The sequence below is a fragment of the Labrus mixtus genome, chromosome 20 (assembly GCF_963584025.1).
Source record: "Labrus mixtus chromosome 20, fLabMix1.1, whole genome shotgun sequence".
NCBI classification, from domain to species: Eukaryota; Metazoa; Chordata; class Actinopteri; order Labriformes; family Labridae; genus Labrus; species Labrus mixtus.
In genome coordinates, this window is record NC_083631.1 from 4,646,614 (window position 1) to 4,671,358 (window position 24,745).

General features: G+C 41.7%; 1 protein-coding gene across 1 annotated transcript in view; it reads left to right on the forward strand.

The window, feature by feature from the left end:
• Positions 1-22,218: 22,218 nt before the first annotated feature.
• Positions 22,219-24,745, forward strand: part of LOC132995397 (ras-related protein Rab-26-like) — a 58,704-nt gene continuing 56,177 nt past the window's right edge. The window contains exon 1 of the mRNA XM_061065356.1: positions 22,219-22,774. Coding sequence (XP_060921339.1) covers positions 22,589-22,774 — 186 coding nt within the window. The 5' untranslated portion in view covers positions 22,219-22,588. The remainder of the gene's footprint in view (positions 22,775-24,745) is intronic.

The window sequence follows — 24,745 nt, forward strand, 5'->3', positions numbered from 1 at the left end:
TATTAAATATGAACCAGATATACGAATGAAAATAATTAACCTTGTAATAAAGATTACCCTAAATATAAATATTGAATTAAGATGACGTTGTGCAAAGTGGTTGCATAGAGCAGTGGTTACTGCTGTCGCCTCACATGTCGGGGGTTTGCATCCCGGTTTGGGATGGCATAAATGAAAAAAAATACTTAGTTGACAAAACAACTAAATTGTAAAATAAGTGAACTAAAGGAAGTGCAAGTCAAAGTTTAGTTTTTTCATTGAATATCAATTGGTCTCAACATATCATCTAACATTCAGTCAACTAAAATTTATATGGCTGTTTTAAATTCAAACAATATTTAACAGTGTGTGTAAGGAAATATGAAAAGAATTTGTTTTTTTATCAACAATCGTTAAATCATCATTTGATATAATAGTAGTAAAGGCCCCAAAGCATTAGGGCCTCTGTGTTCGTGGTTATCATGGCAACAGTTAACTGACACATCACGGTTAGTCAGGGCTAAGAGACATGGTTTCTTTTCTTACCCTTTTTAAGATGGTTTATTTCATATTTGTTGTGCAGAGATTAAATGAATCAGTCCTTTTAATATGTTGAGGGACTCATTCACTGTTTCACACATTGTCCACTTTCCCCTGACATCATGCCCAGGAGGAGAAATCTGATTCTTCTTTTTTCAAAGCGGAATTCCAGCTCAGTGTTTCAGATTGTAGTTTGTATAAATGAAAGAGAGGTTTGACTTATTTTTATCATTTCAAAGCGTCGTTGATCAGAAACCTAGACGACAGATGATAGCTGGAATCAGACAGAAACTGGTCCATATTTTAGAGTACACTACATATTATTTTAAACCTGTAGCCTCCTGTAAACATCCACTAGCAGTAGCATTTAATCGCTGGCTGGGAGTATGCTTTACCATCACATCATGCAATGATTTTATAATAATGCTAGACGTGGCTGAATATTGAGCCTAACTGTTTTCTAATCCCTCTACGATTTGACTATCACTGGTTTCTGTTTCCAGTCACTGGAGTAACTGTGAAATTCGGCTGAAATTCGGCTGCGGTTTTCAAATTTGAGTAAAAGCTACTGTACATGTAGCCTCTTTTAATTTTTTTTTGACAAAATGGTTGAATATTGAAGCACAAAAGCCAAAATATACACACATAGATGTATGCCTTGTAATTAATTTTTCATTTGAGATTAACACTTCCCAACCCTATGAAGCCTTTCCAAACACCATCCTCCATACCTCCATCACTGGTGACCCTTTAACCCCCCGGCTTCCTTGGGAACACCGTCATTCCTGTCCTCTCACTCATAGGGTCGTATAGTCACCGGCCCGGGGCAAAAACTACCACAAGGCTTTCTTTGACGAAGCCTAATGAGAAGTCTGTGGTACGTGGAGAGGTTAGCTTCCTTAACTGCATCCTTATCAGCCAGTGTATCGAAAATTATTCAATTATATACATCTCCTCTCCCCGAGGATTATGTCCACTCCCGGTGGTGCACACTATTCTACTAATATGGTTAAATACAGTTCAATTATATAATCACAGAGGCTGATAGAGGGGCCAGTATGTGTGTTGGCAATGCACTCTCCTCCAAGATCTCAATTCGTGTAATTAAATGTAGGGGTCTGCATTTTTGTTTATTGGATTTATTTTGCCTGATTAGCCTTGGCATTGACTGATAGGTAAGACAGAAGTGGTGGTGTGTTGGTGGAGACAGAGAGGGGTCTGGTATTATGAGAATGCATGCAATCCTGTTGCTCCTGTTTGGCCTAAAAGTTAAAGGTCAATAAAGACGTTATCAATCATACAGCCTGCCTTCCCCTTTAGCAACTCTATTAAAACAAACACGAAAGGCTTCTTGCTTTTTACGCCTTAATCAGAGCTCCTTATGTGCATAGCCAGCATTAGTCTGGTGTGAGTGTGTGCGTGTGTGTTTGCAGTGGCGTTGGCTGTGTTTATTTGGTCAGGGGTGTCAGACAGATTAGCTGGTGTGTTACAGGTGCTATAAAAGTTGTAGCTTTGGACACGGCTCATGAACAGTATAATGACGCCGGGCTCAGGTTAATCTCACCCTGCCTGGCTCTGTCTTTGGGTTGCTGGCCTGTTTTTTGCTGCTGGGCAGGGCTCAGGGCTAACAGGCAAGCGGAGACGACGCAGAAGGGAGCAGAGCGTTCCAACATTACGCCTACAGGCAGAGGCCGGGAAGCAGGCCAGAGAAGGAGAGAGGGAGGAGAAGTGCGTTTGTGACTAAAATGGTGTTGATTTCTAATCAAAGAGAAAACTCTTTTTACAATGATTTTTCTTCCTTTTTTCATTTGCTCCACTGTCATTTATCTACAGATGCAGTTGATTATTGAATCAAAAAGAAAGATTGAGCACCCATCAGAGAGGAGCCCAGGAATATGCAGGAACAGGAGAGAAAAATAGCGATGCAAAGTCACTCTGTCTGTTCTCCTCAGAGGAGGTTAGTGTGTTGTGGAGGACATGCTGTTTGTCTTATCGTCCTTAAGGGGAAAGAGCTTCAGAACATTTGTTCTGGATACACGGAACCACATAGTCTGTGTTTTATTTGCGGATGATACTCAGCTCTTTGAGGATCATGAGTCACAGATCTTTGTCTCGAACTGTCACACCAGTTTGCTGGTGCATTTCTTTTATGCCCCAACCTGTCGCTTCTCCTTACACACATGATCAGTCTGCGCTTATGGTTTCTGTTACCAGTTCTTAGCTCATTCTTGGCCTTTTTGTTTGTCTAATTTGAAAATCTTAATTAAGTATAACATGCATTTGAGAAAACTTTGTACTTCCTGGGTTGGAGGCCTGCCAAGCTGTCAGACATGGCTCTCTTATGAGGTAGTGCGTTGGCACAGACTGCAGACAGGCTGAGAACTCAGGTGTAGTTTAGAACCACAGTGTTAACGAGGCACTATGCTGGTGTAATCCAAGTAATTGTTTATTACAGGCCTCAACCTATAGTATATATGTAATTACTTTTGGGTTGCCCTTGCCCTGTAAAAAATCTGTTGTGTTTCCTGTCTGGGTGCCGAACACCACAGTCTAAGCTCCTCCTTCCAAAATATATATTTTACTGCACCTTTTGAATGATATTACATATAATTGTGGATTTTTTTTTCTGTGCAGTTGTAAAATACATGCATATGCTATTAAGGATCATTAAAGCTCTTTTGGTGCAGAGCTATTCCTCAGTGACACTCCATCGCCTGAGCCCATAAAACTCTCCGAGCCGAGCCAGTGGGGGGAGGAATTTAAGTGTTGCACAGTGCTCTTATAGCCACTTCCTTAATCAAACGGCTGGACAAATTGTAATCATTAGCAACGTAGTGAGCATGACATGGGTCTCCAAACTCATTAGAGTGAGTTAGCTGCAGCGGGGAGTGATTGAGGGAGGAAGAGAGGGAGGAGGAAGGTTGCTGTCACACACTCACCTGGGTCTGTTTGTAATCAGGCGGTTCAATTAGGGCCTGGCTAAGCGCTGCACCAGCTTGGGTTGCGTCATCTCCACCGACACATGGATGCAAGCGCTCCTCAGACATATACGCATGTGAACACACACAGTCAAATGAAGTTGCTCACATACAGTTAAACGAGGGGGCAATAGCCAACACATACTGTGATTACAGTTACAACATTAGGACACATGCCCATACGTGCTCAGCAGAGCTCAGATACAGCTCACACTCTGATTCACTCTGTAGCTTTGTCATCCTTCTGTGCCGTGTGAAACTCATAACTGGCGGCAAGAAAAGACAGGGAGCTGTCGACAAGTGACACCTTTAATTCTCTTGGCTTGGTTCCCTTTTTTGAGTCCTGACCCTTTCCTTTAAGGATCTGTTTGTCATCGTGTTAATTAAACAATAATAATAATCAAGAAACATAATCTACTGACATTATCCTGACTCAATCTGCTTGTTAACGTAATAGAGCAGCCAAAAGCCTCAATGACTAAAGCTGAGATTCGTTTGCACAATGACACATACATTGGGACACACACAGAAGAAAACCTATGAACATGCTAACAGACACACTGTAGAAAAAAAAAAAAAAAAACTACACACACACATACAGTACACAAAAGCAACAAGTGTGCACATCCACACAGCTGCACATGCTTGAGCAAAGCTAGCATCTGTCCCAGAAACATCCGTCAGTGCCTCCACATCTGTGTGCTCCAGCCCGAGCCTTTTGCCCCCCCCACACCCCACACACGTTTGCCTCAACTGGGCTTGGCCCCGTGCCACCCTCCCCTAGTCCTACAGCTGAGTGAAACATGCGCTAACCTCAGACAGCTATACAGTCCTGTAGCCAATTTAAAGTATTCCACATGGGAATGTGATACGGTGGGTTTTATTTGAAATGTCTTTTTTGATTGAGAGGGAGATGTGGCACACTTACCATAATGGCACTTCTAATGGGCCTAATGTGGAATGTCTTTTCACGGTAACACATGTTCAAAGCCTTTCTGGCATGCTCGCTGGAGCAGCAAATGCAAACCTGAAAACTATCGCTCATCCGTCTGAAACGTGACTTTTTCTCTGTAACTTCACAGGCGGACATCGGCTCAGGGACATCATTGATGATGGCTGTTGAAAGCATCACTTATGGACAGTGATTGACACAACATTTGCCGTTGCTTGAACTCTAAATACCCTGGATTCTAGTTTCAGTTTTTTTTTTGTTTTTTTTTAATGCTGTTGCTGTAAGTTAGATAAGAGGCCGAGTTTGAATCCTGTGATGATGTTGTTGTCTTGTTGTCTTCAATGACGGCATCATTCCTCCCCCCCTCCATCTTCACCCCTAACTAACCCCTGCCCCGAGGTCATTAGTCATAAGCTCGGAGGGAGGGGAGGAAGGATTGTCAACAGTGCAGAATAGAGCCTATTGTTAGCCCTGCAGGCCAGAGGGTGCTGTCTCACCCATGGAAGTGTCACCATTTGGACTATGCTTGCAGCCAAGTGTGTTGTCTTGGTCGTCCTTGTGTATGTAAATGTTTATGTCTATCTCTGCATGTGTGTGTGTTTTTCTGCAAATGCATGTATCTGTAAGTGTGTGTCTGCACAGCCATATCACCACGGCAACTGCTTTTTTTTCGGTTGTTCATTTCCATCAAGCATGTGATATGATGCAGCCTGACACCGACACATGAGCATGTGGAGGTTGTCACAAGCTAGTCTTTAAACTTCTTGTCTTCTATTGCACACATCATAACGTCTCTACCCCCAAAGGTATTTCCATATGTTGCTTTTTTTCGCTGCAGCAGAGGCCTTCATGTGTGGGTTTGTGGGTGGTTTGCATTTGTCTCCTCCTAATCTGTATTTATGTACTTGCGGTCAAATTAATACAGATTACTATAATCATATCTGGCTGTGACATGACGTCGATGTTATGCTAGCTCTCTTTCATACATCTCAGCAAACCCATTCATCCCTGACTCCCCCACTTTGATTTAGGCCCAGATTGTTAAAGGCGAGCACACCTTGTTTCAGGAGAAACCCCGGCCAAGGGGGAAAATCAGCCTTTAATAACTTTGTGAGGGAAAAGACTCACCCTGCCAAAATGGCAGCCGCCCTGTACGCTGTTCAGCTGGCAGACCAACAGCCAGAGAAGGAGGGACATGATTGGAATCCAAGCAAAAAGTAAGAGTGATTTCTCTCCCAGACCTCCTGTTGCAGAGACAGCATGTAAGAGCGTGAGGAGAGGGGTGTGAAGAGGCTTAGCTAACCATCATTATTCTCTCTCGTCATTATCCTTACATGTATTGTACTTCCTCGTAAAAAAAACAACATTTATTTAAATTTCTATTGGAACAAATTCATCCGTACATATTAAATTGGGTTTACAGTTTCATTGTGTTATCTCAAAATGGGTGACTTGTTTGTCACTAAATGCTTCAACCATAACCTTCACTTGGTTACATTAACAGGGTTACCCAGACTTATCTCTCTCTGTATGTCTGTTCTCTCCTTGCTACACTCGACAGGCTTTTAGCGGTTGTATATGTTGTTGTAAGTCTTGAGTCTTCAGAGCAGAGCTTGGTAGGGAGGAGGCTCCCAGCATGTTGGAAGCCACAGCATCAACAACGCCAACTCCGACGAGACATGAGTTATAGCTCCGGCTTCCCCGAAATCAAATAAATAATCTCCCGCTTATTCATTTACTTAGGATCTGAATAAGATTTGCAGCCTTTCAGTTATTCTATAGGGATATAAAGGACTTTCCTGACTCTTTTCACGCTTTGCCTTCCCTTAGACACGTGCAGGGCTGATATTCAGACACACACCTGTCACCTGGTTTTCCCTTTTACATTTTTCAGTCTGGATATTTCATCATTAAGTAGTTGCAGCAGGGCTATAACAGTGTAATGTAAAATCATTGTCTGAGCATTTATGCAGCAGCAGGTTCCACCATTCCTGCACACCAACAGCGACAGAAGCGAAAACATTCAACCAGCCGACCTATAAACACACGCACACACACACACATCACACACACACACACACACACACACACACACTTGAAATGAGCCCTTGGTAGCAACAGTGCTACAGCTATCACAGCCTCTTGGCCATGTGTTGAGTACAATAATGGTAAAGGCAACGACAGGCTCAGCCCATATTCTCAATTAGGCTCCCAAGTGCTAGGTGTGGAAAGGTGTCTGGCACAGCGCCTGACCGCAGCACTCAAAGAGCACTTTGTCTGCTTACCTCACACCCACCGTACCTGCCCGTGTTGTGGAAACAACCCAACGTTGTCACACAGTTGATTTAATAAAATTGGATCCCCAAAATGAGACTTCTAGTGTTTCAGGGGCTCAATAGTCGTAATGGAAACACTTACCCCGCCCCCTCTCCCTCCCTTTGGCTTTACAGGCGACTTCCAGAGTGAGAATGAGCGCGGGAGACCCCGGGGGTAAACGGATACTTCCCCACTGTGAGCCCAGGAGTCTGGGTATGGCAAGAGTAACTCCACGTCCATCACAAGCTCGTATCTTGCCACAAGCCTGGCTGTTGCTGCAGCTTACAGACTTGTTAAATGATGATTGCAAAAACAGAAAAAGGAAAATAAAGGTAGTGCCAGTGAGGGTGAGGTGCCGCTGTGGTTTTGTAAGTTGGTTTTGGGATCTGTGGGAAGCCTGTTTAGTCTCCTGTAACCCCTGCTTATGCATGATGATTTAACATACGTGTTTACAGAAGTGATGATTAATAATCACCTCAATAGCAAACTTAACTTAATAGATGCATGCAACTTGATGAGGGAGGTCAGTTTTTTTTGCAATCGTGTTGGCTGAAGGCATTTAATGGCATTTAAATGATTGGCTTGCGGAGAAAGGGCTGCAGTACTTCAGGGGTAAGCTTGGAAACAACTGAGGTGACAGCAGACCCTTCACAACAAACTGGCCAAAACAAATGGACTTTGAGGACTTGTTCCTGAAATAGTCCAATAGCATGGCAGGAAGTTAAAACTGGTTGCTATAGTATCTGTCACATTGCATCTACTTTTAGAATTTGTCCTGCAGAGCGTTTGGTTTTTAGTGCTCTCTTGTGCCTGGTGCCATAATGTACGGCAGCCTTGAAGGTCAAAACACAATAACATTATACAAAACATTACTTTGACATTTCAGTAGGGGTGTAACATGACCTTGTGATACATTTAGAAATTGATACAAAGATGGACACTTTAAATCGATGAAACAAAAATATACTGTTACACTTTCTTTTTTAAACCAGCAGAGGGCGCTTTCTGCATTTAGTTTGTCTTGTTCGACATCAGTAGCTGAAGACGCTAGACCGTAATGTTGTTGGTGGAAGAAGGTGAAGATTTTGAAGTGGCAAAAGTGACTTCCTGCTTCAAATCGAGGGTGTAGAGTCGACATGACAAAAAATGTTTTGCAAATATTTCAAGAGACTGATCAGCTACACAAATAGCACAACAAACATGACATAGCGTGTAAATAAAGAATTATGAAAAAGATACCACAAACTAGTATCGTAATGTATCGTATCATATCGTATAATGAGTTCAGTATTATGACATCCCTACATTTGAGTAAAACAGGATTCTCCATGAAACACATCAGAATTTTTAAAACACTACAACAGAACACAAAACAAAATAAACAAAAACATAAGGTCATGTCAGTAACAATAACGACATAAGACACCACATGACAAAACACAACAACGTAAAACAAATGACATCCACAGAACAAGATAACTTTTTTTTTTAAACAGTACTTAATAAAAACACAACACTTCTCAAAACACTAAAAAGAATTAGGACACAAACATTTCAGAAAAAATATGATGTCATTTCAAGAAACTCAAATCATTGCATCAAACACAAATAAGTTGACTGGTGACATCACCTTAACTGACAATATCTGCATTAGCATCATAACAACACAGTCTCATTATTCATCATTACCTCTCCTTGTATGTGGACGACATACAGAATGAAACAGTTCTTCATTTCTCTGTGCATTCTCTGGACATGTGACAGCACATATCACAGATTTCCAGCACGTTCCAAGAATATAACAACACTGTGAACAGATGATGATCCATATGTGTTTTCCACTCAGCCATTTTTCTGTACATTCTGTTTTCTGTCTGTTTTGGAAAGATTTCCTCCATCTTGGGAACAATATTTATAGCTTTAGCCTGCAACCCACACCCCTTTTAGTATACACACACCGATTTGTCATTTTTAATCGTGTAAATGTTTTAAATAAGTTTAACTAAGTAAATATGTTATGTCTTATGTTTCATTTTCTATTTATTCCAAAAATATTTATACTCATCTAGGTTGAGGCAATAGCATGAAAACAGCAGTGCATGTGCTAGTTCTCTTGGGACAGGGGTAGGGTAATAGGCAAGAGGGTAAACAAGTAAACAATGTGGTGGCGTGTGTGTTTGTTTACCTGCGGAGTGTGTGTTGACACATTTATACAGCCAGGGGACTCTGAGGTTCAGGGTGGGGTGTAAGAGCTATGTGTGTGTGTGTCACTGTGTGTGGTGTGTTTCCTTGCTCCTTATAAAGCACACATTGTGGGTCAAACCTGGGTGTGACAGAGGCACCTTATTAATTCAAGGAACATGACCCTAAACATGCTGGAAAAAGATTTCACTGATAGCTACAGGTGAGTTAGGGTGGATTTCTGCACAGTTGCCCTTGCATAAATGGGGAGTACTGATCATGTTATTATAGCAGCTCTAAGAATCATATTAGCATTTCAAAATGATGATAAAAGAAGTAAGACAGTTTGATTGTTGTTACAGTTGGAGTCAGGCAGATCCTCAGCAGCAGGCCGTCTCTCCAAGGAAGATATATGGTTCGTAACTTAAACAGTACATGCAGATTTGAAGTTAGTGTCATGCAGTTCTATGATATGAATGCAAAACATCACACAGACATCTCCTGCCTCTGTCCCAAAATGGTTTAGACAAGTTTTCATGAGGTTACATTTCACGGCCTACAACACTCATGAGGTTTACGTCCATAGTCACACTCTGCAGGATTATTGGTGTACTTTATAGGTCTGAACTTGTGACCTTGGATGCATCGTGGAACAATTTATGATTCCTTTTTTCTCCCCTCTTGTGCACGATAAACATCTGCGAACCTCCCCAGAGCTGACTACGATGACAACTTACAGCGAGGAAAGTTGAAAAAAATGATTCGGCAGAAATCTCTGCTTTCCCCTCCATCTCCTTCACCTCTTTTTGTCCTTTTCTCCATCTCTTCTTTTTCTTCTTCCTCTTCATACTGATGTGTAGTCTTTGGAGGTGGATGGATTCGGGGGGGGGGGGGGGGGGTAAAGAGGGGGAGCCACAGGGAAGGATCCTTCTGCACATCTGAGGTTTATTTGGACTCCCCCTGGGGAGTGCGGTGAAGCTCTGCATCTCAAGGAAATTGCCAGCGCTCTCAGGGCCGGCTTGGCACTCTCTCAAACGCACTGTCACACACATAAGCGAACACACACACACACACACACACACACACACACACACACACACACACACACACACACACACACTCTTCAGGTTGCTTAAGTCGTCCTTCTTCTCACTGTCACAGTGGCACAGCATGTCCACTTTTCTATTCTTAAAATTGACACAATTATTGGCTGTAGGTTCTCATCCAGTAAACGTTATTGTAATGCATATCCCCTTTGTCTCCTTGTCAACAATGTATTCCCACACTGGAAACCCCCTTTATGCGTCCTCGGGCATGAATCACTTTTTTTTTTCTTTTTTTTTTTTTTTACCAAGCAGGCCTTGACTTGTTGAGAAAAAGCACCTTTAAGGAGTCGATGCCAAAAAGTGCTCTGCAAACTTAAACTTAACTTTTAGAGGAAACAAACCCTTTGTAAACCTAAAGATTTCATGAAGCTTTTTTAATACAGTAAACGTGGGTATGTCCAATGAAGAGAAGGATCTCATCCCTGAGAATGCGCCTTCCTGCTGACACTGCACCCACCCCAATCTCCTTGTGTTTATTCCCCGCCTGGCTGCCATTGAGGTACAAAAGAAAAAAATGCAGGGGAGGTAACAATCACAGGCAGGTGGCTCTCCCTGTGACCTGGATGTACTTATCCCCCTGATCCCTGCTGACCCTCACAGGAAGTGAATTGCTGTCCAAATGACCTCCCCTGGTGGCCCTTCCTGTCCCCATGTTGCCTCGCAGGAAGGAAGGATGCGGTCTGTTGTCCTCAGGCGCCGCTCACCCGTTCTCCTCTCCTAAAAAGAAAAACAGATTATTGATTCCAGGCTCGTCTCGCTTCATGCTCACTTTTCATCCTTCTTTTGGTCTCTTTAATTTCCCATATTCCTCCCCCTTACCTCAGCACCCACTTTATCCTCTTTTGACATTATTCCTTTGGTCGTTTGTCGTCTTTACTGTGCCCATGTGAGATGTAAGTAAACACTGCGGACACTGGCGAACCACAACACCTCCCCCAGTCCCAATCGATTACACTCCAGGGGCTGATGAGCCGTGATTTAAAGTCCTCGTTTAATTTATTTCTCACACTGACTTGTTTATTTGTGTTATTGTTATTTTATTGGCCATTTGTTTGCATTAAATGTGGCAGTCATTTCATGTGGTAGAGAAATCCCAACGCCAGGCTTCTGGGTTAAGTCTGCTCTCAAATGATGCACATGCACTTTGGGAATTAGAGGACAGCATTTGGTGATAGTTAGAAGGAGAAGGGGACTTCCCGACAGACAGAGAACGAGACCTCACTGACAACATCAAACGCCTGTTTTTCTTTTTTTTTTGTTCTTCTGGCTGCAGTTTAAGAGCGAGGACTCAAACAAAACCAAAAAAAAAGGTGAGTAGGTCATGACGAATCTTCGGTCATTGGTTGTGGCATATAGCTGTGACAGCAGAAAGAAACTCCTGACCTAAGGTGTCTCTCCTATTAAGACGAATGAACTTTGTTTAATCAGGCACACTCTGCATTTCATTGGATTTCATTAACATTGATCATATTTTGCAACACCATTTATTAGTATTATAGTCAACAGGCCAAGCTGTATCATGCATCTTGTAAATTATGCTTTAAGTTATATAGTAAAAATCTAAACATATAAGAATCATAAGAAAAGTTTTATTCATCATACTTTTAAACATTTTTTTAAACATGCTCATGTGCAAAATATAAATCTTTCAAATTTGTGTGTGAAGCATTTAAAAAATCAAATATTGCAGATTACTTTTTTGAAAATGAGGATTTTGTGACCTACTTTAAAAATAGTACATGTCTGTGTTTTTTTAATTCTCTGTTGTGGGCTTATGTGTGCGTTGTTTTTGCAAATATCATTTAATGTGCAGTATGAATTTCCTGGTTAGCTGAAATTACGTTGACATTTATTTAGCTGACAATATTATCTAAAGTGGCTCACAATAGCTGTATGTGGATATAAGACATTTAAAAAAAAAATCACACCAGAGCAAGGGCTTCATTTTTTTATATAGACTAAAGTTAAATTTAAACTTTAGAGCCTCCTCGTGATGATGATGTTTCCTGAAGTAAACAACGTTTGTTAAAGCAAGAGTGTTATTGTTGATTCAATTAAAATGCTCAGAATATGAGATGAATTTAAAGAAAGTTCATCTTAATGACAAAGGATAAGTGATGTGCAAAACAGTCTTTTCACTATTTTATAAAATGTCACTCAAGTATAAGATCCACTCCCTCTTCATTTCCCGAGGCTGAACAGAAACATTAAATGGTTTCTGCTCATTAAAGTGAATCCAGTTCTTTGTTTTCTAAATGAAAATATAACACGTTCTAAAAGACTTGGGACACATGAGAGGACAGCAGGGAGAGAGTGTGAAGTGAGATGTTGTGATCCCACAGGTGTTTGTCTCCCCCCTCTATCATGTGGATCTGCAGCTGCAGTGCCACCTAGTGGGAGAGAAGGTTAACTGGTCCTCACTGCAGTGGTCTGAAACCAATGTATGTTTGGTGGACCAGGCGCAGTATGTTCTTTAAAACTCGGGAAGCGTATCTGAGGTGGAGTAAAGATAAATAAGAACCGAGACAGAACAAATGTAGGCTATTTGTCACCGTCATCTGTTTGTGAGTTTTCTTTTTCAGGTCAGACTGTTTGTCTGTGTCTGTAAAGTTTTCCAGCTGAGCTCCTCCAACCAAACATCTAGCCAGCGAGTTCACATCTGGAGCTTATGTGGGAGATAGACATCAAGAAGTCAGGCCTTCAAGCCTTAAGAGAGCATCCCTAAAGTTGAAAAGAATTCTGAAAGCTCTGAATAGATAGACGACCTATCATCAGCGCAGAAGAGGCTGAAGATGCTTAACAAACTGTGTCCCAGTGTGAAGAGAGAACTGAAAGACTGTAAAGAGGGAGGGTGAAAAGAGACCATGCTGTAAAGGCAGGGGAAGGTTTGTTTGGCCACGTTTTGCTAATTGGTCTCAGTGGTGCAGCTAATGGTTTTAGGTTTATGTCCAAACCCTCAAATAAGTGGGAACCAGTGAACGGCTAGCCACTTTATTTTATGCTTTTTCATCATTTTGCAAGAGAACGAGTTCAGAATATTTCAAATGGAGACTGAAATCACCTCATTTAAAGGCACACGTTGCACATCCTGCATGTATTAAACAGATGTTATGGTAAAGTGAATTTGGAACTGTTTCATCCATTACAAGCTACTTCAGGTTTCACACCCCAAAATGTCAAGCTAACATTTGAGATTCAGCAACGTGCTTGCGTTCACTTTGAGACCTTCCATGGCTGTCACTGTCTTTCATTTCTTTCAGGTTATAAGCGGCCCTCCTCCTGACCCTCAGCAGTCCATTTTGTCCATCTTTCATCGGCTGTGGCTGAGGCATGTGGCAACAAAGCTCCGCTGTGGTCAGATGGCATCTGTCCCTTCAGTAATCCTGGCCTTATCGCTACACATCAAAGTGTGAAAGGCTTGCATAATTGAGTTAACGAGTGTGTTGGTAAGTAACCTGATCTTTTATTCCCTGTGAGGAGCTCGGTCGTAGTATGTGACACGATGAGAGCGAGGGAGAAGGCCCTAAAGCCCTGCAACAACTGTGGGTTCACACTATGGGCCTGGCAAGCCGCACGGTGCCCGGGGCCAGAACCAGGCTAATGAAAAAACAACAGTGGGGTAATGCCGCTGTGGAGATGGGGCCGCTGCAGCGTGCCCACTGCACAACTGCGCCGGTCAGCACTGGCACTGGCCGTAGCACCAGTTGTCATGGCCTTAATCCTGCCTGCTGAATGACCTCACCATTGCCTGCCTGCCTCCCTGCAGCTGCTGCCTGCCGTGGCTCGGTACTGCAACGAGCCACAGAGTGACCTCACCTACACAGCACACCATCACATGCAAAGCATGCAGATAGACTGTTTTACTCAAAATATGCAAAAGTATAAAATATGCATAATCCAAGTTGCACATTCTCCTGCAGTAGTGGTATCTGGGGCTGGTATCATAGAGATATTGTGACTTGTCTAAAGAGTTAAGTTTTAAGTTCCACAGTTCGTGGAATAATGTAATGCAACATATCACAAAAAAAGAGTGCAGGAAATTAAAGTAGACACCAACCCTCGGGCTAACCCGAGCCTATGATCCATGCAACACAGAGAGAACAATTTAATTCTAAAGCTCCCATGATGTGTTGATATGTAAAATGCTCGAGCCGCTGTCTAGGCTTTCTTTTTAAGACATTAAGTTGCTGTTTACTGACTCAACATTAGCATACAGAAACCCTTCTCTTGACTTGAGAGATCTGAAATTATCACGACTGAGTCTGACATAAAAGGCCTCTTGCTGCCCTTTGACCTTGTCTAAAATTATCCTCTAAAACAGGCGTTACTGCCCACTGTTTATCTACAGCAGCATTTATGTGGTATCTAAGTAAACCTGTGGTCCTAGGTGTTATAGGATGTGTGGTTATGAAGATTTCTACAGAAGCCTTTAGAGGATATGCATCCATAGATTTTATTCATTTCATTTTCTTATGATATCTAGTAAATTCATGTTGTTTTCTAGACATCCCTGCTAATTGTTTCATAATCCTCTGGTAAAAATGTTTGTTTTCCAGTGATAATGGGATCACTCTCTGGTGATCTGGAAAACAGAACAGGCTGGTCAATTTAATAGGCCAGACCACGCCATGCTGCTATAAGATAAGACATTTGACAGCTGATATCTATGTTTGTCTTATGCTTTGATGAATAAGTCAAGATCTCAAGAAAACATCTGCAGTATGGATGAATGTCTGCTTGTGACTTCTGTACTTCTATATCTTTGAGTTCAGAATCCTGATTTCTGATGTTCCTCTCTCAAACAGAATTCAACCATTCACTTTCATTCTCTTTTTAAGGATTGTTTTGAGCGCCTGCATGGAGGGCCACATAGCCTCCGTACATGGGGTGAGACTTAACCGCTAGGCGATCCCCCACATCCGTCTTTTTATGCTCATACTCTTCTGAGTCTGTGAGATCCTTCCAAGAGACAAACCTTCCTGGAGGGGAAAAACAGAATTAAGTGGTTGAGACTGAAAGTCTATCATCTTTTTTTACTTTAGTCTTGATTTTCACCAAATCCTTTAAACTGTAGCCCTGCCCCAACCGATTATTAATTTTCTTTACGCAACCCATGAATTCAGATATCTAAGCAGGCTATTTGTCAAACCTAAGCTCTATCCAAACTTTATTTTTATGAAGATAAACAACGTACAAGGTATGGGAGCAGTTGTATCTACTCAGATTTTTGCTTCCACGCCTTTAAAATGAACCTACATTTTATTTTATTTTACACCTAAAACATTAAAAATGATTCTTTAAATTTGAATCATGAAGTTTATCACAGAAAGAAAATCAAGCTCACCCAGGAACATTCACAGACCTCCACACGGGCATTAAGGTCTGGAACTACCTCAGAGAAAGAGAAAAAAATAGTTGTTCCCACCTACCTGGAAACGGTCCACGGTGAGGTCTGTGGATTGTCAGGATTAATCTGCCATTGTTTTCAGGGGCCACAAAAGCTATTTTTTCATCCTTTAATCAACAAAATTGTAGTCACTTTCATTGTATTTGGGACAAAAGGGTAATTGTTGAGTTGGAAATCTCAAAACCATTGCAGTGCTCCCTGGAATTGTGTCCATAAAAAAAAGAAGACATTTCTGCTCCTGACATGAGCTGATTCTCAGAAACAATACAGAAAGCAGAGTGCCCTTAATGAACCAAAGTGAACGGTAGAAGATAATTATGAGAAGTTTTGAAAATATGAACATAAGTGTCTCCAAGACAATTGTCTGAAACTTTTGTGAGTGCAAATTTTGCAACAAAAAATACATTACCCAGCCATTAGTGAGAACTGTTGTTTTCTTTCTGAACTGGGTGTATTGACCCTTTAACTAATTATAGCTAAACATGAAGGCTTCATGTAAACATGAGGCTTATTTACATTTTGTATACATTGTATGAGAGCCCCATATTGCACCCATATCAAACAAGATGAGCCTGTCCTGCCCATACAGACTAAATTACCATGAAGATGGATATAAAGAGACACAAACACAGATGTACATAGTGTTCATGGACATATATCGGCACACAGACACACTTGTGTGTGATGAAAATAAAGAGACACTTGCTCCGTTGGCACCTCCTCCAATCACACACGCCGCCTCCACTCCTTCATCCCAGCTGTCACAACTGCAAAAACTCTACAAATACACACGCACACTCTCACATATTCACACTCACCCACACACACCACTTTTCCTGCTCACACCTTTTCCCGCTCACCATGGCTCTCTCCAGTTGGTGCTCGTGTGCCCACTCTCTTCCGCAGCTTGTATGTAAAGTGTGTGTGTGTGCGTGTGTTAATGAAAGTGTGTGTCATCGTCTTTTATTGCTGCGGTTCCAGCGGAGCTCAGACATGCATAGTGCCCACCTCTGGTCCTGCTGCATATAAGAGAGAACGTGGACAGTGAGTCATGTTTTATTGTGGCCTCCTCTAAGCTGTGAAAAATTACAGCCACCCAAAACTCAATCTGTTCTGCGTCTGAGAGCAGAGAGCGGATTGAAGTGGCAGTGAGCAATTTAGGCACGCCTTTCAGTGAATCTCTGCTTTTTCTCCGCTTTACACCCCTTTACTCTGTGCTCCAACTGTCCGACTTCATGGGCCATCGAAGCTCATAATCGGAGTGAGAAATCCCTCCTGCGCTAACTCCTCGTGCTGTGGTGTCTATGAGCGAGCACGCCAAATGCTTCCTGTTTGACAGCGACGCCATGTGTCAGGTAATAAATCTGATCACCACAGAAACAGAATCCAGTGACAGTGACGCTTGCAGGAAGCACCCTGGGTTAGTGAGGATTTATGGCTGGGCTTCACATAGCACACCCATCACTTCTGAATGCACCCAGTACCCCTTTTCTTAACATGACAGATTGGCGTCTTTGCAACTGGAAACAAAAGTGTTTTGCACCTTAAAACAATCCAGAGAAAATCAGTGCAGATTCAAATTAAATTTAAGTTAAAGGGCCTGCATCCAAATAAATAAGAGGACTGAAATAAGGAGCAGATATTGAGGAAAATTGGGCCCCTGGTAGTGATTATTACCCTTGTGGAGTTTTTCCATCCTGGTACCCTGGCTCAGACTCTCATGTCTGGATCTTTTAAAGGGTCCAGGGAGGGTTGGGCATGTATTATTTTCAACACTTCAGATTAAACCTTGCTACAGCTCTCCGAGGCCTTACTAATACAGACCCCCTGCCGGGGTTACAGCGAAATTAAAAAACTGAAAACAAAAAAGAAAAAAAACAGCCGTGACTGTGAACACAGTGTTAAAACAGAGGTGGAAACTGCGAGCGTGACACTGAGATGCTGTGATGACGTCTGTTGGAAAGGTAATAATTACAGAGTGTCACCTTTTTTACGACGTATAGGAAAGAGAATTAGATACTTTGTATGATGACAGATTTGAAGTCAGGGCTTGGCTTCATTGGTTTAGCACATTAAAGTATGGCATGATCGAGTGAAATGGTCATGCCAAGGTAGTTTCAAGCCACAAGAACACATTCTTTTTTTGCAGAGGACCATTGCTCTACATTTTCTCTTGTATTTGTCCACAGTATTTAGATGAGTGCAGCTCTTGCTTTGCACAAAACAGTGAGGACATGTTGATAATCAATGCATTACTTTTGTCTCATGATGAAAGTCGGAATCAGAGAAAAACATTCAACCGACATGAATGATGATAATGATAAAAATATCATACATATTGTCCCCGACTGATGATGTGTGATTTATCCACACACCGTTTTTTTACTCTCTAATATGTTTGTTTTGTCATATATGAAACAGGCTTTACCTTGTGATGTTTAATCTGCTCACCTTTATGGCACATGCAACGTGTTGTGACCGATACTGAAGGGTTCATATGGTTTATAACAAGAGTATAAAAGGAAGTGTATTGACCTATGTTATTGTCAAAAGGTTCATTCTGCTAATTATGGATGATTGCAGTGCATAATCTCCACTAATGCTACCTTTTATTTTCAGCCTCTCATATGCAAATACATATATTTATGTAAGGCACTTGTCCTATTACTTTCTCAACTTTGCATAATCATATAAAATATTTTTTTCCCCTGCACCTCGTGCAGAGAGAGTTCACGTTGTTCTGTCAGGGGTTTGTATGTACAGAACATTATTTATTTAAAACCTGAAGAAACTGATTTGTTGGCCACTTGGGGAAAAGGGAAACAGTTTACATGTAAAATTGAAACATACATTTTTCATCAAGTTTATTTAAACCTGTATAAAAGTGTTTTTTTTTTGTTTTTTTACACATATTCAGCACATACGGAGCAACTTAAATATTCCTTCTGTATGTGCTCTTGAGTATGGCAATGTCTTATTATTTCATATCATAATCACTCTAATGTCTTTTTTTAGCTGGTTTTTGGTCTACTCCATATCACAAGAGAAATATCTGCCTCTAGCTGATAATAATCATGTGTGTGCACCAGGTGGCTCCCCTGTTTTAAACCCTATCTCATTAAAGGTGTTAAAGTCTCATGAAGTTTATTCTGATATTTGTGGCTCCCTCATTAACTATTAACAGACCTGACACATAATATTTTCATTTCTTTGTGAAAATAGAGAAATGTAAGTCAAACTGAAGTGTACCTCCAGCTGAATATCTGCCTCCTATCAAGCTGAAATGATTTGTTATAAGATAAACACAATGGTTGGTATCTTCTAATGTCAGGATTTCTTACTAAGAAGCCCTATATAATATTTTTATTACATAGAAAACAAGCAAGCTCAAATAAAAAAAAGAAGCATCAAGGCCACCCATTTTCTGTTCCCGCTCTCTAACACACACACACACACACACACACACACACACACACACACACACACACACACACACACACACACACACACACACACACACACACACACACACACACACACACACACACACTCTGTTTTTCTCATTTAAGACGCCTCTGGGAGCGAATAAGTGCCACGCTGTGCCAGTCCACTGGTGCTTGCTCTCGCCAAGGCCTGACACACAGGGATGCCGGCTGGCAGGGTGCTCCTACCCCCCCTCACCCCCCCACCCCCCTCCCTCTTCACAGCACCGGGGGGGCCACGGGCAGCTGAGAGAGAGAGCGGCCAACGGATCAACAGTTGCTGTGACGTTGGGTGAACGACTGCCTGGGCTGCCGCACGCCACCCAGCCCCACATTCGGGGCACCTGACCCTGGGTAAACTGACAAATGCCTGGCCTTTGGGTGCGCCTGCAGAGTGATGTGACCTTACTGCACTGGACACACACACTTGAGAGCACTTATACTGTAGCTACCCTCTGCCTGCCTTGTGTTGCCAATCACAATGTTTTTCAAGCTCCTGATCAAGTCTATTGTGCTTACATTTGCCCACGCTTTTCAGGCCGTTTGATTTATCGTCATGGAAATGGAGCTGTGCTGAGGCTTCTTGCGCCCAGAAAAGAATGCTGTAATTTGCTCCTAATTAACATGTTGAAATGATGTGATTTGATTAGCCCTTGACAGCTGAATCACACAGTTGCTTTACAGTAATTTGATCAGTGCCTTGTTAGTTTTAGCTAAGAAAAAGTACATTTGCTTGATTAGATTTCTCTCCACTGGCTCCACTGTTTGCATTGTTAGATCTTTATAGGCGCTGTGTATATGTTGGCATGGGCACTCACACAAGCATATGGTACACAGGTTTTACAGCCTCGTGGTCTACTGTACACTCGTTGGGCATATTTAAGTCAACTTGACAAGGCTGTTAATTTTTTCTGTAACCAGGCATGGACCCCAACAACCCTCTCTCTCCACGTCCCCTCTTCCCTCCAAAATGCCCAGCTGTCTCTGCAGTAGACAGCTGCTTCAGGGGTAGAACGAATCTCAGCTGTCGAGGGGAGCTATGGGCGGGGGTTGGTGGATTTTGGGGGGTTGTTTTCCCCCTAAAACCAATGACAACTCCACTCCTTGCTAGGCACTGAGTTGGGTGGAGTGTGGAAAAATTGCTGACAGGGTGCAGATTTAAGGACAGAAACCAGAGGCTACAGCTGTCTGTGTGTTTACAACCAAAGTGCTCTGTACTTCTGAAAAGGGGAATTCTGGGGTCAGATCAGTGACGTCCGACTAAAAGTCTAAGCAAAAAAACGTTCAGTAGCTTGTATTGCAAACTGCAGTGTTAGCTGTTTGGACAGAGAAGTGTGTTGGCATACTGTTGTTACTTTTTTAAGCTTAAATGTTATATTTACACCTTATTTTACATTATTTTACATGTACAAACATCAGTAGAAACGATGAGACTTAAAGCCTGAAATATTTGTATTGCTCCTTTTTTTTTGCTAAAAGGTTAGTTTTACATAAATGATGGCCATGAGTAATCACTACAACATACAGATCAGTTCAAAAAGTTGAGATTTATGGCGCCAGTGGCCTAGTGGTTAGTTTAGGCGCACCATGTACAGAGACTACAATCCACAAAGCAAGCAGTCAGGGTTCAAATCCATCCTGCGGCTCCTTTGCCACATGTCATTCCTCACTCTTTCCAACTCTATCCACTGTTCTGTCTCTCTGATAAAGGAATAACAAGCCCAAAAATAAATCTTACAAACATTATTTTTTGCACTCTTTGAAGCTTAAATGTATTTTTTCTTTAGAAGTGTACCATCATTAATATTTACTGCCTACAGATCAAGTGAAAAGTTGTGACTCGCTCATTACCAAATCCAACAAGAGGTTAAAAAAAGCCTGCTGTCATATGTCCTCTACTGCACAGAAACTCCCTTAAACATGACTCACTACCTGTTTTGTTTGTTTTTTGCTCTGGTGTTTCTCTGTTCTGATCCATGCTTCACTTTGTAAAGGTCAGAGGTAATTCAATCTCACTTCGGTCTCCTGTTGCAGAGTGCAAACGAGGTCTCTGGACTCTGATCTCTGAGCGTATTCTGATCAGCCTGGACAGCCTGGCTCTTGATCACACAGGCAGTTGTATTATACATTAATTTCATATTGCATAACCAACAACAGCATCTCATTACAGGCCACAGAGGATCAGGATCTAATCACAATACGCTGCTGTTCTCCTTTTTTTTTTTGCAAATGAAGACAATATGTGGACCCTGTGATACAGTGACATCCTCCATGAGACTTTTTCGGTGATGTTGTGAATTACATCTGCTTTTGTGTGTAAGAGTCACACAGAGGCCAGTGGCCATGTTTTTCACTGTACTACTCCAAACACAATTTAGCCTGTGTGTAGAGAAGGAAGTTAAAAACAACTGTAGCCTATTAATTAAAAGGACAACCAGTGAAAATCACAACTTTTTTTTATTATTGCTAAATAAAATGTATTTTTACTGGTTTTACATTCCCTCATATCTTCAGGTGTTTGGAGATTTTTGGGTCATTCAGACCCACAATAACTAAACTCTGCTGTTGTACCTATATACTGTGACTTTTTATTTTATGAACTTATGTCGCCCTCTTGTGGTGCATTGCTGTAATCACACCTCCATGACGTTCCACAGGTGTTTGACATTTTCCTCCTAATAAAATAAACAAGCCTCATTCTATGTGAATAAGATAACGTTGATGACTTGTATTAACCATCTTTTATTGTTGCAAACAACTGAAACGAATTAACGAAACGTGTTTTGTTGACTTTCTTTTAATCAGCCATGGCCTCATTCCACGTCTCATGCATGCATAATCTTATCCAAGAAATAAGAGCATTCAGGATTTTATCGCGATCATAATAATTTTGTTCAGATGTTGCATGTGAATGGAAGGCTATTCCGAAAAGAAAGTCTGTTTTCCTCATTGCTCTAAATAACTCGTTTTCGCTTTGCGTTGTATGCCTCTTACTTTGAAGGTTTAGATGGTCAGGTTTCTGCCAAATTCCATAACCGAGTTTATTGATTTTCTGAGAATGAAACCTTTATTTTCGACTCACAATAGTATCGTATAATGTTCTGCACCTCTAAGTACCCAAACTTAAAGGATTTGCTCTTTAATGGGCAGCTATTTTCAGCACCATTACTGGCGTCCCTCAGTTACCAAAAGTGTCTATATTTATCCGTAGTATACATCTTTGTTGGGGTTTGTAGTTCGTATAATGAGGATAGGAAAGCTCAGCCTTTTCTGCCTTCAAGCTCTGCGCAGTGCAAAGTGCAGCGTCTGTGCGTCCGGATTGTTTTGCGCTCACGGTGGCGTTTTGTGCCACATCACATGTCATGCAGCTCCAGCGCGCAGAGCTGAATCTGTGGTCCTGAAAAGAGCACGCTGTAAGGAGCAGGAAAGCGCTTCCACAACAACGGAAGCGAGCGTATTTTGCAATTCGGGACAATTTTGCCCTTACTTTGGATTGACAGGTGTGGAAGAACATGCGTTCAACGCGCAGGTGAAAACAATCTGCTCTTTAACGCCGCTGCAACTTTTCAGTCCTACACCTTGAGCTGCGAGATTTGTTCTTGTTCTTATAGCTTACGATCGTAAAGATAGTTTAGAAATCTTGTGAAATGTCTCGTAAGAAGGCAGCCAAAGGCAAAGCCGCTAGCAGCAGCCCGTCTGCCGGCAGCCCTACCGGGAAAGGAACCGGGAAATCCGCGAGGAGCAGCCCGGCCATCGTCCAGATGAACGGGGTGGTCCACCCCAGCAGACCCTCCATCAGCAACAGCAGCGAGTTTTACGACATCGCTTTTAAGGTAAGTCGCCTAATGTTGTTTACGCACAAAAACATGGAGAAACTGACATGAAAGTGCGCGTAATTCTGTAATTTTACATTAAATGATTACAGACTGGGTACAAATGATGGCAGGAATGTTACTGAACTATATACAGATACAATTTAAATGTAGAACATGTAGAAATAAACACGTAGTAAAATGAGTATTGAAGAAATTGCATTGTGTTTCGTTTTACAACCACCTTTTATTCATTAAACAGCAGCGAGCTCCTGACACCAGCTGTGTCAATATTCGATCGATAACAAGGAAATGTGCACAGTCCTGCCACAGACAACAAACAAATCAGTCACAGCAACTGGTTTAGATCGTGTTTCTCCCAGCAGCGGGTTACTGGGTTGAAGGGGATCTTTTGGCGAGCTTCGCTGAAACCAAAATGTGAGCACTTGTGAGTAGAGAAGTGTCACTTCACCAACAACGCAAACAGTTTTCACACCCACAGATTCTCAGTGTGCACTACCATCACAGAGCCAAGGGACTTTGTGCCACCTCCTCCTCCATGGTTTTGAAGCAGCTGTTTGATGTGAGTGCATGATGGCTTTGTGTTGCTCTTTTTTGCAGAACAATTGATTGTACCATCCAAAAGCTCTTAAATATGTAGGCTGCAGATAGAGCTCCAACATGTTATTATTATCCTAATCTACTGGTAATGTTTGCAATAATCCTTTAGCCTTTTTATTAGAAAGTTTAAGGGAAATGAATATCACATTTTCCTGAGCGAAACATGATCTCTTCAGGCTGCTTCTTTTATGAATCCAACCATGCTTATAATAAGTATGTGCTGTGTAAAATGACAAAAAGGTACCAAATACTTACAATAAAGGTACTAGAACCAGAAAATGTTGACCATGTTCCTTGAAAAATCACAAAAAGATAAATCAATAATCAAAGTATTTTCCCATTCTTTATCTGTTACACTGTACCTTCTTTTAGTTGTATACATTTTGCATCTTCTGTATATGTTCAGGCACATATATTTCCTCCAAATTCCTCTTTAACCGTGTCTAAATATAGCTGTTATACCTACTTTGATGTTGCAAGACTGTTGCAAGGTAAGGGTACCTCATTACCAATGGAGCTCTGCAGAGATGAACCTTTACTGTATCCCTTTTTCACACACACAAAAATGCAGCATAGCATGCACCATGTTTTTTTTAATTTACTGCTCCTTCTATCATCCTTCTGCATCGAGTCAGTGAGAAAATTGATTTCATATTATTTATTTAAAAAAGAAAACCAAGGGCAGGAAGAGACCTGGTGCCTCCTCCTGCACACTCCTGCAAATGTGTATCTGCTGCAGGGATAAGAAACACACACACAGAGATGAAAAAAATAGACAATTTAAAGCAGAAGAAAAGAGGTGATGAGATCTTCAGACGTACATTATTAACACCATGCAGTGACCGTATTCCACCTCTTCATATAGCTCTTCCTCTCTGTCATCTCATCTCTGCTTCCTCTGTGCACCCAAGAGACCCCCTTGGATTTCTATTATATTTGCACTCACATTCCCCTCAGCCAACCTGGTGACATTAATCACATCAAACCTTTACATTCATCTTCAGAGAAATAATGTAAGACTGTGTTGAGCAGCAGGAATGAAAGCCATGCATCGCTGTGCATTGAGACGGTTGGATTTGTTCACGCTCTCAGAGAATGGACACCACTGATGGATATGATGACACACTCATTTTGCCAACTCTAACTGGCTGAGCACCAAAATACCGGGATGGATTTAACTGAATGATTCAAATGTTCTGTTTTATTTCTGAGGACTAATAATGACAGACTGATCTAAATTTACACACATGAGCAAAAGATCTGTCTCGCAGTGTTCTGTTTCTACTTCCCTCGGTGGTTGTATCAGCTCTGTCTGACATTTACCTTCCATCGATTAATCAAACGGGCCAGAGTTCTGTACCTCTGCGTCTC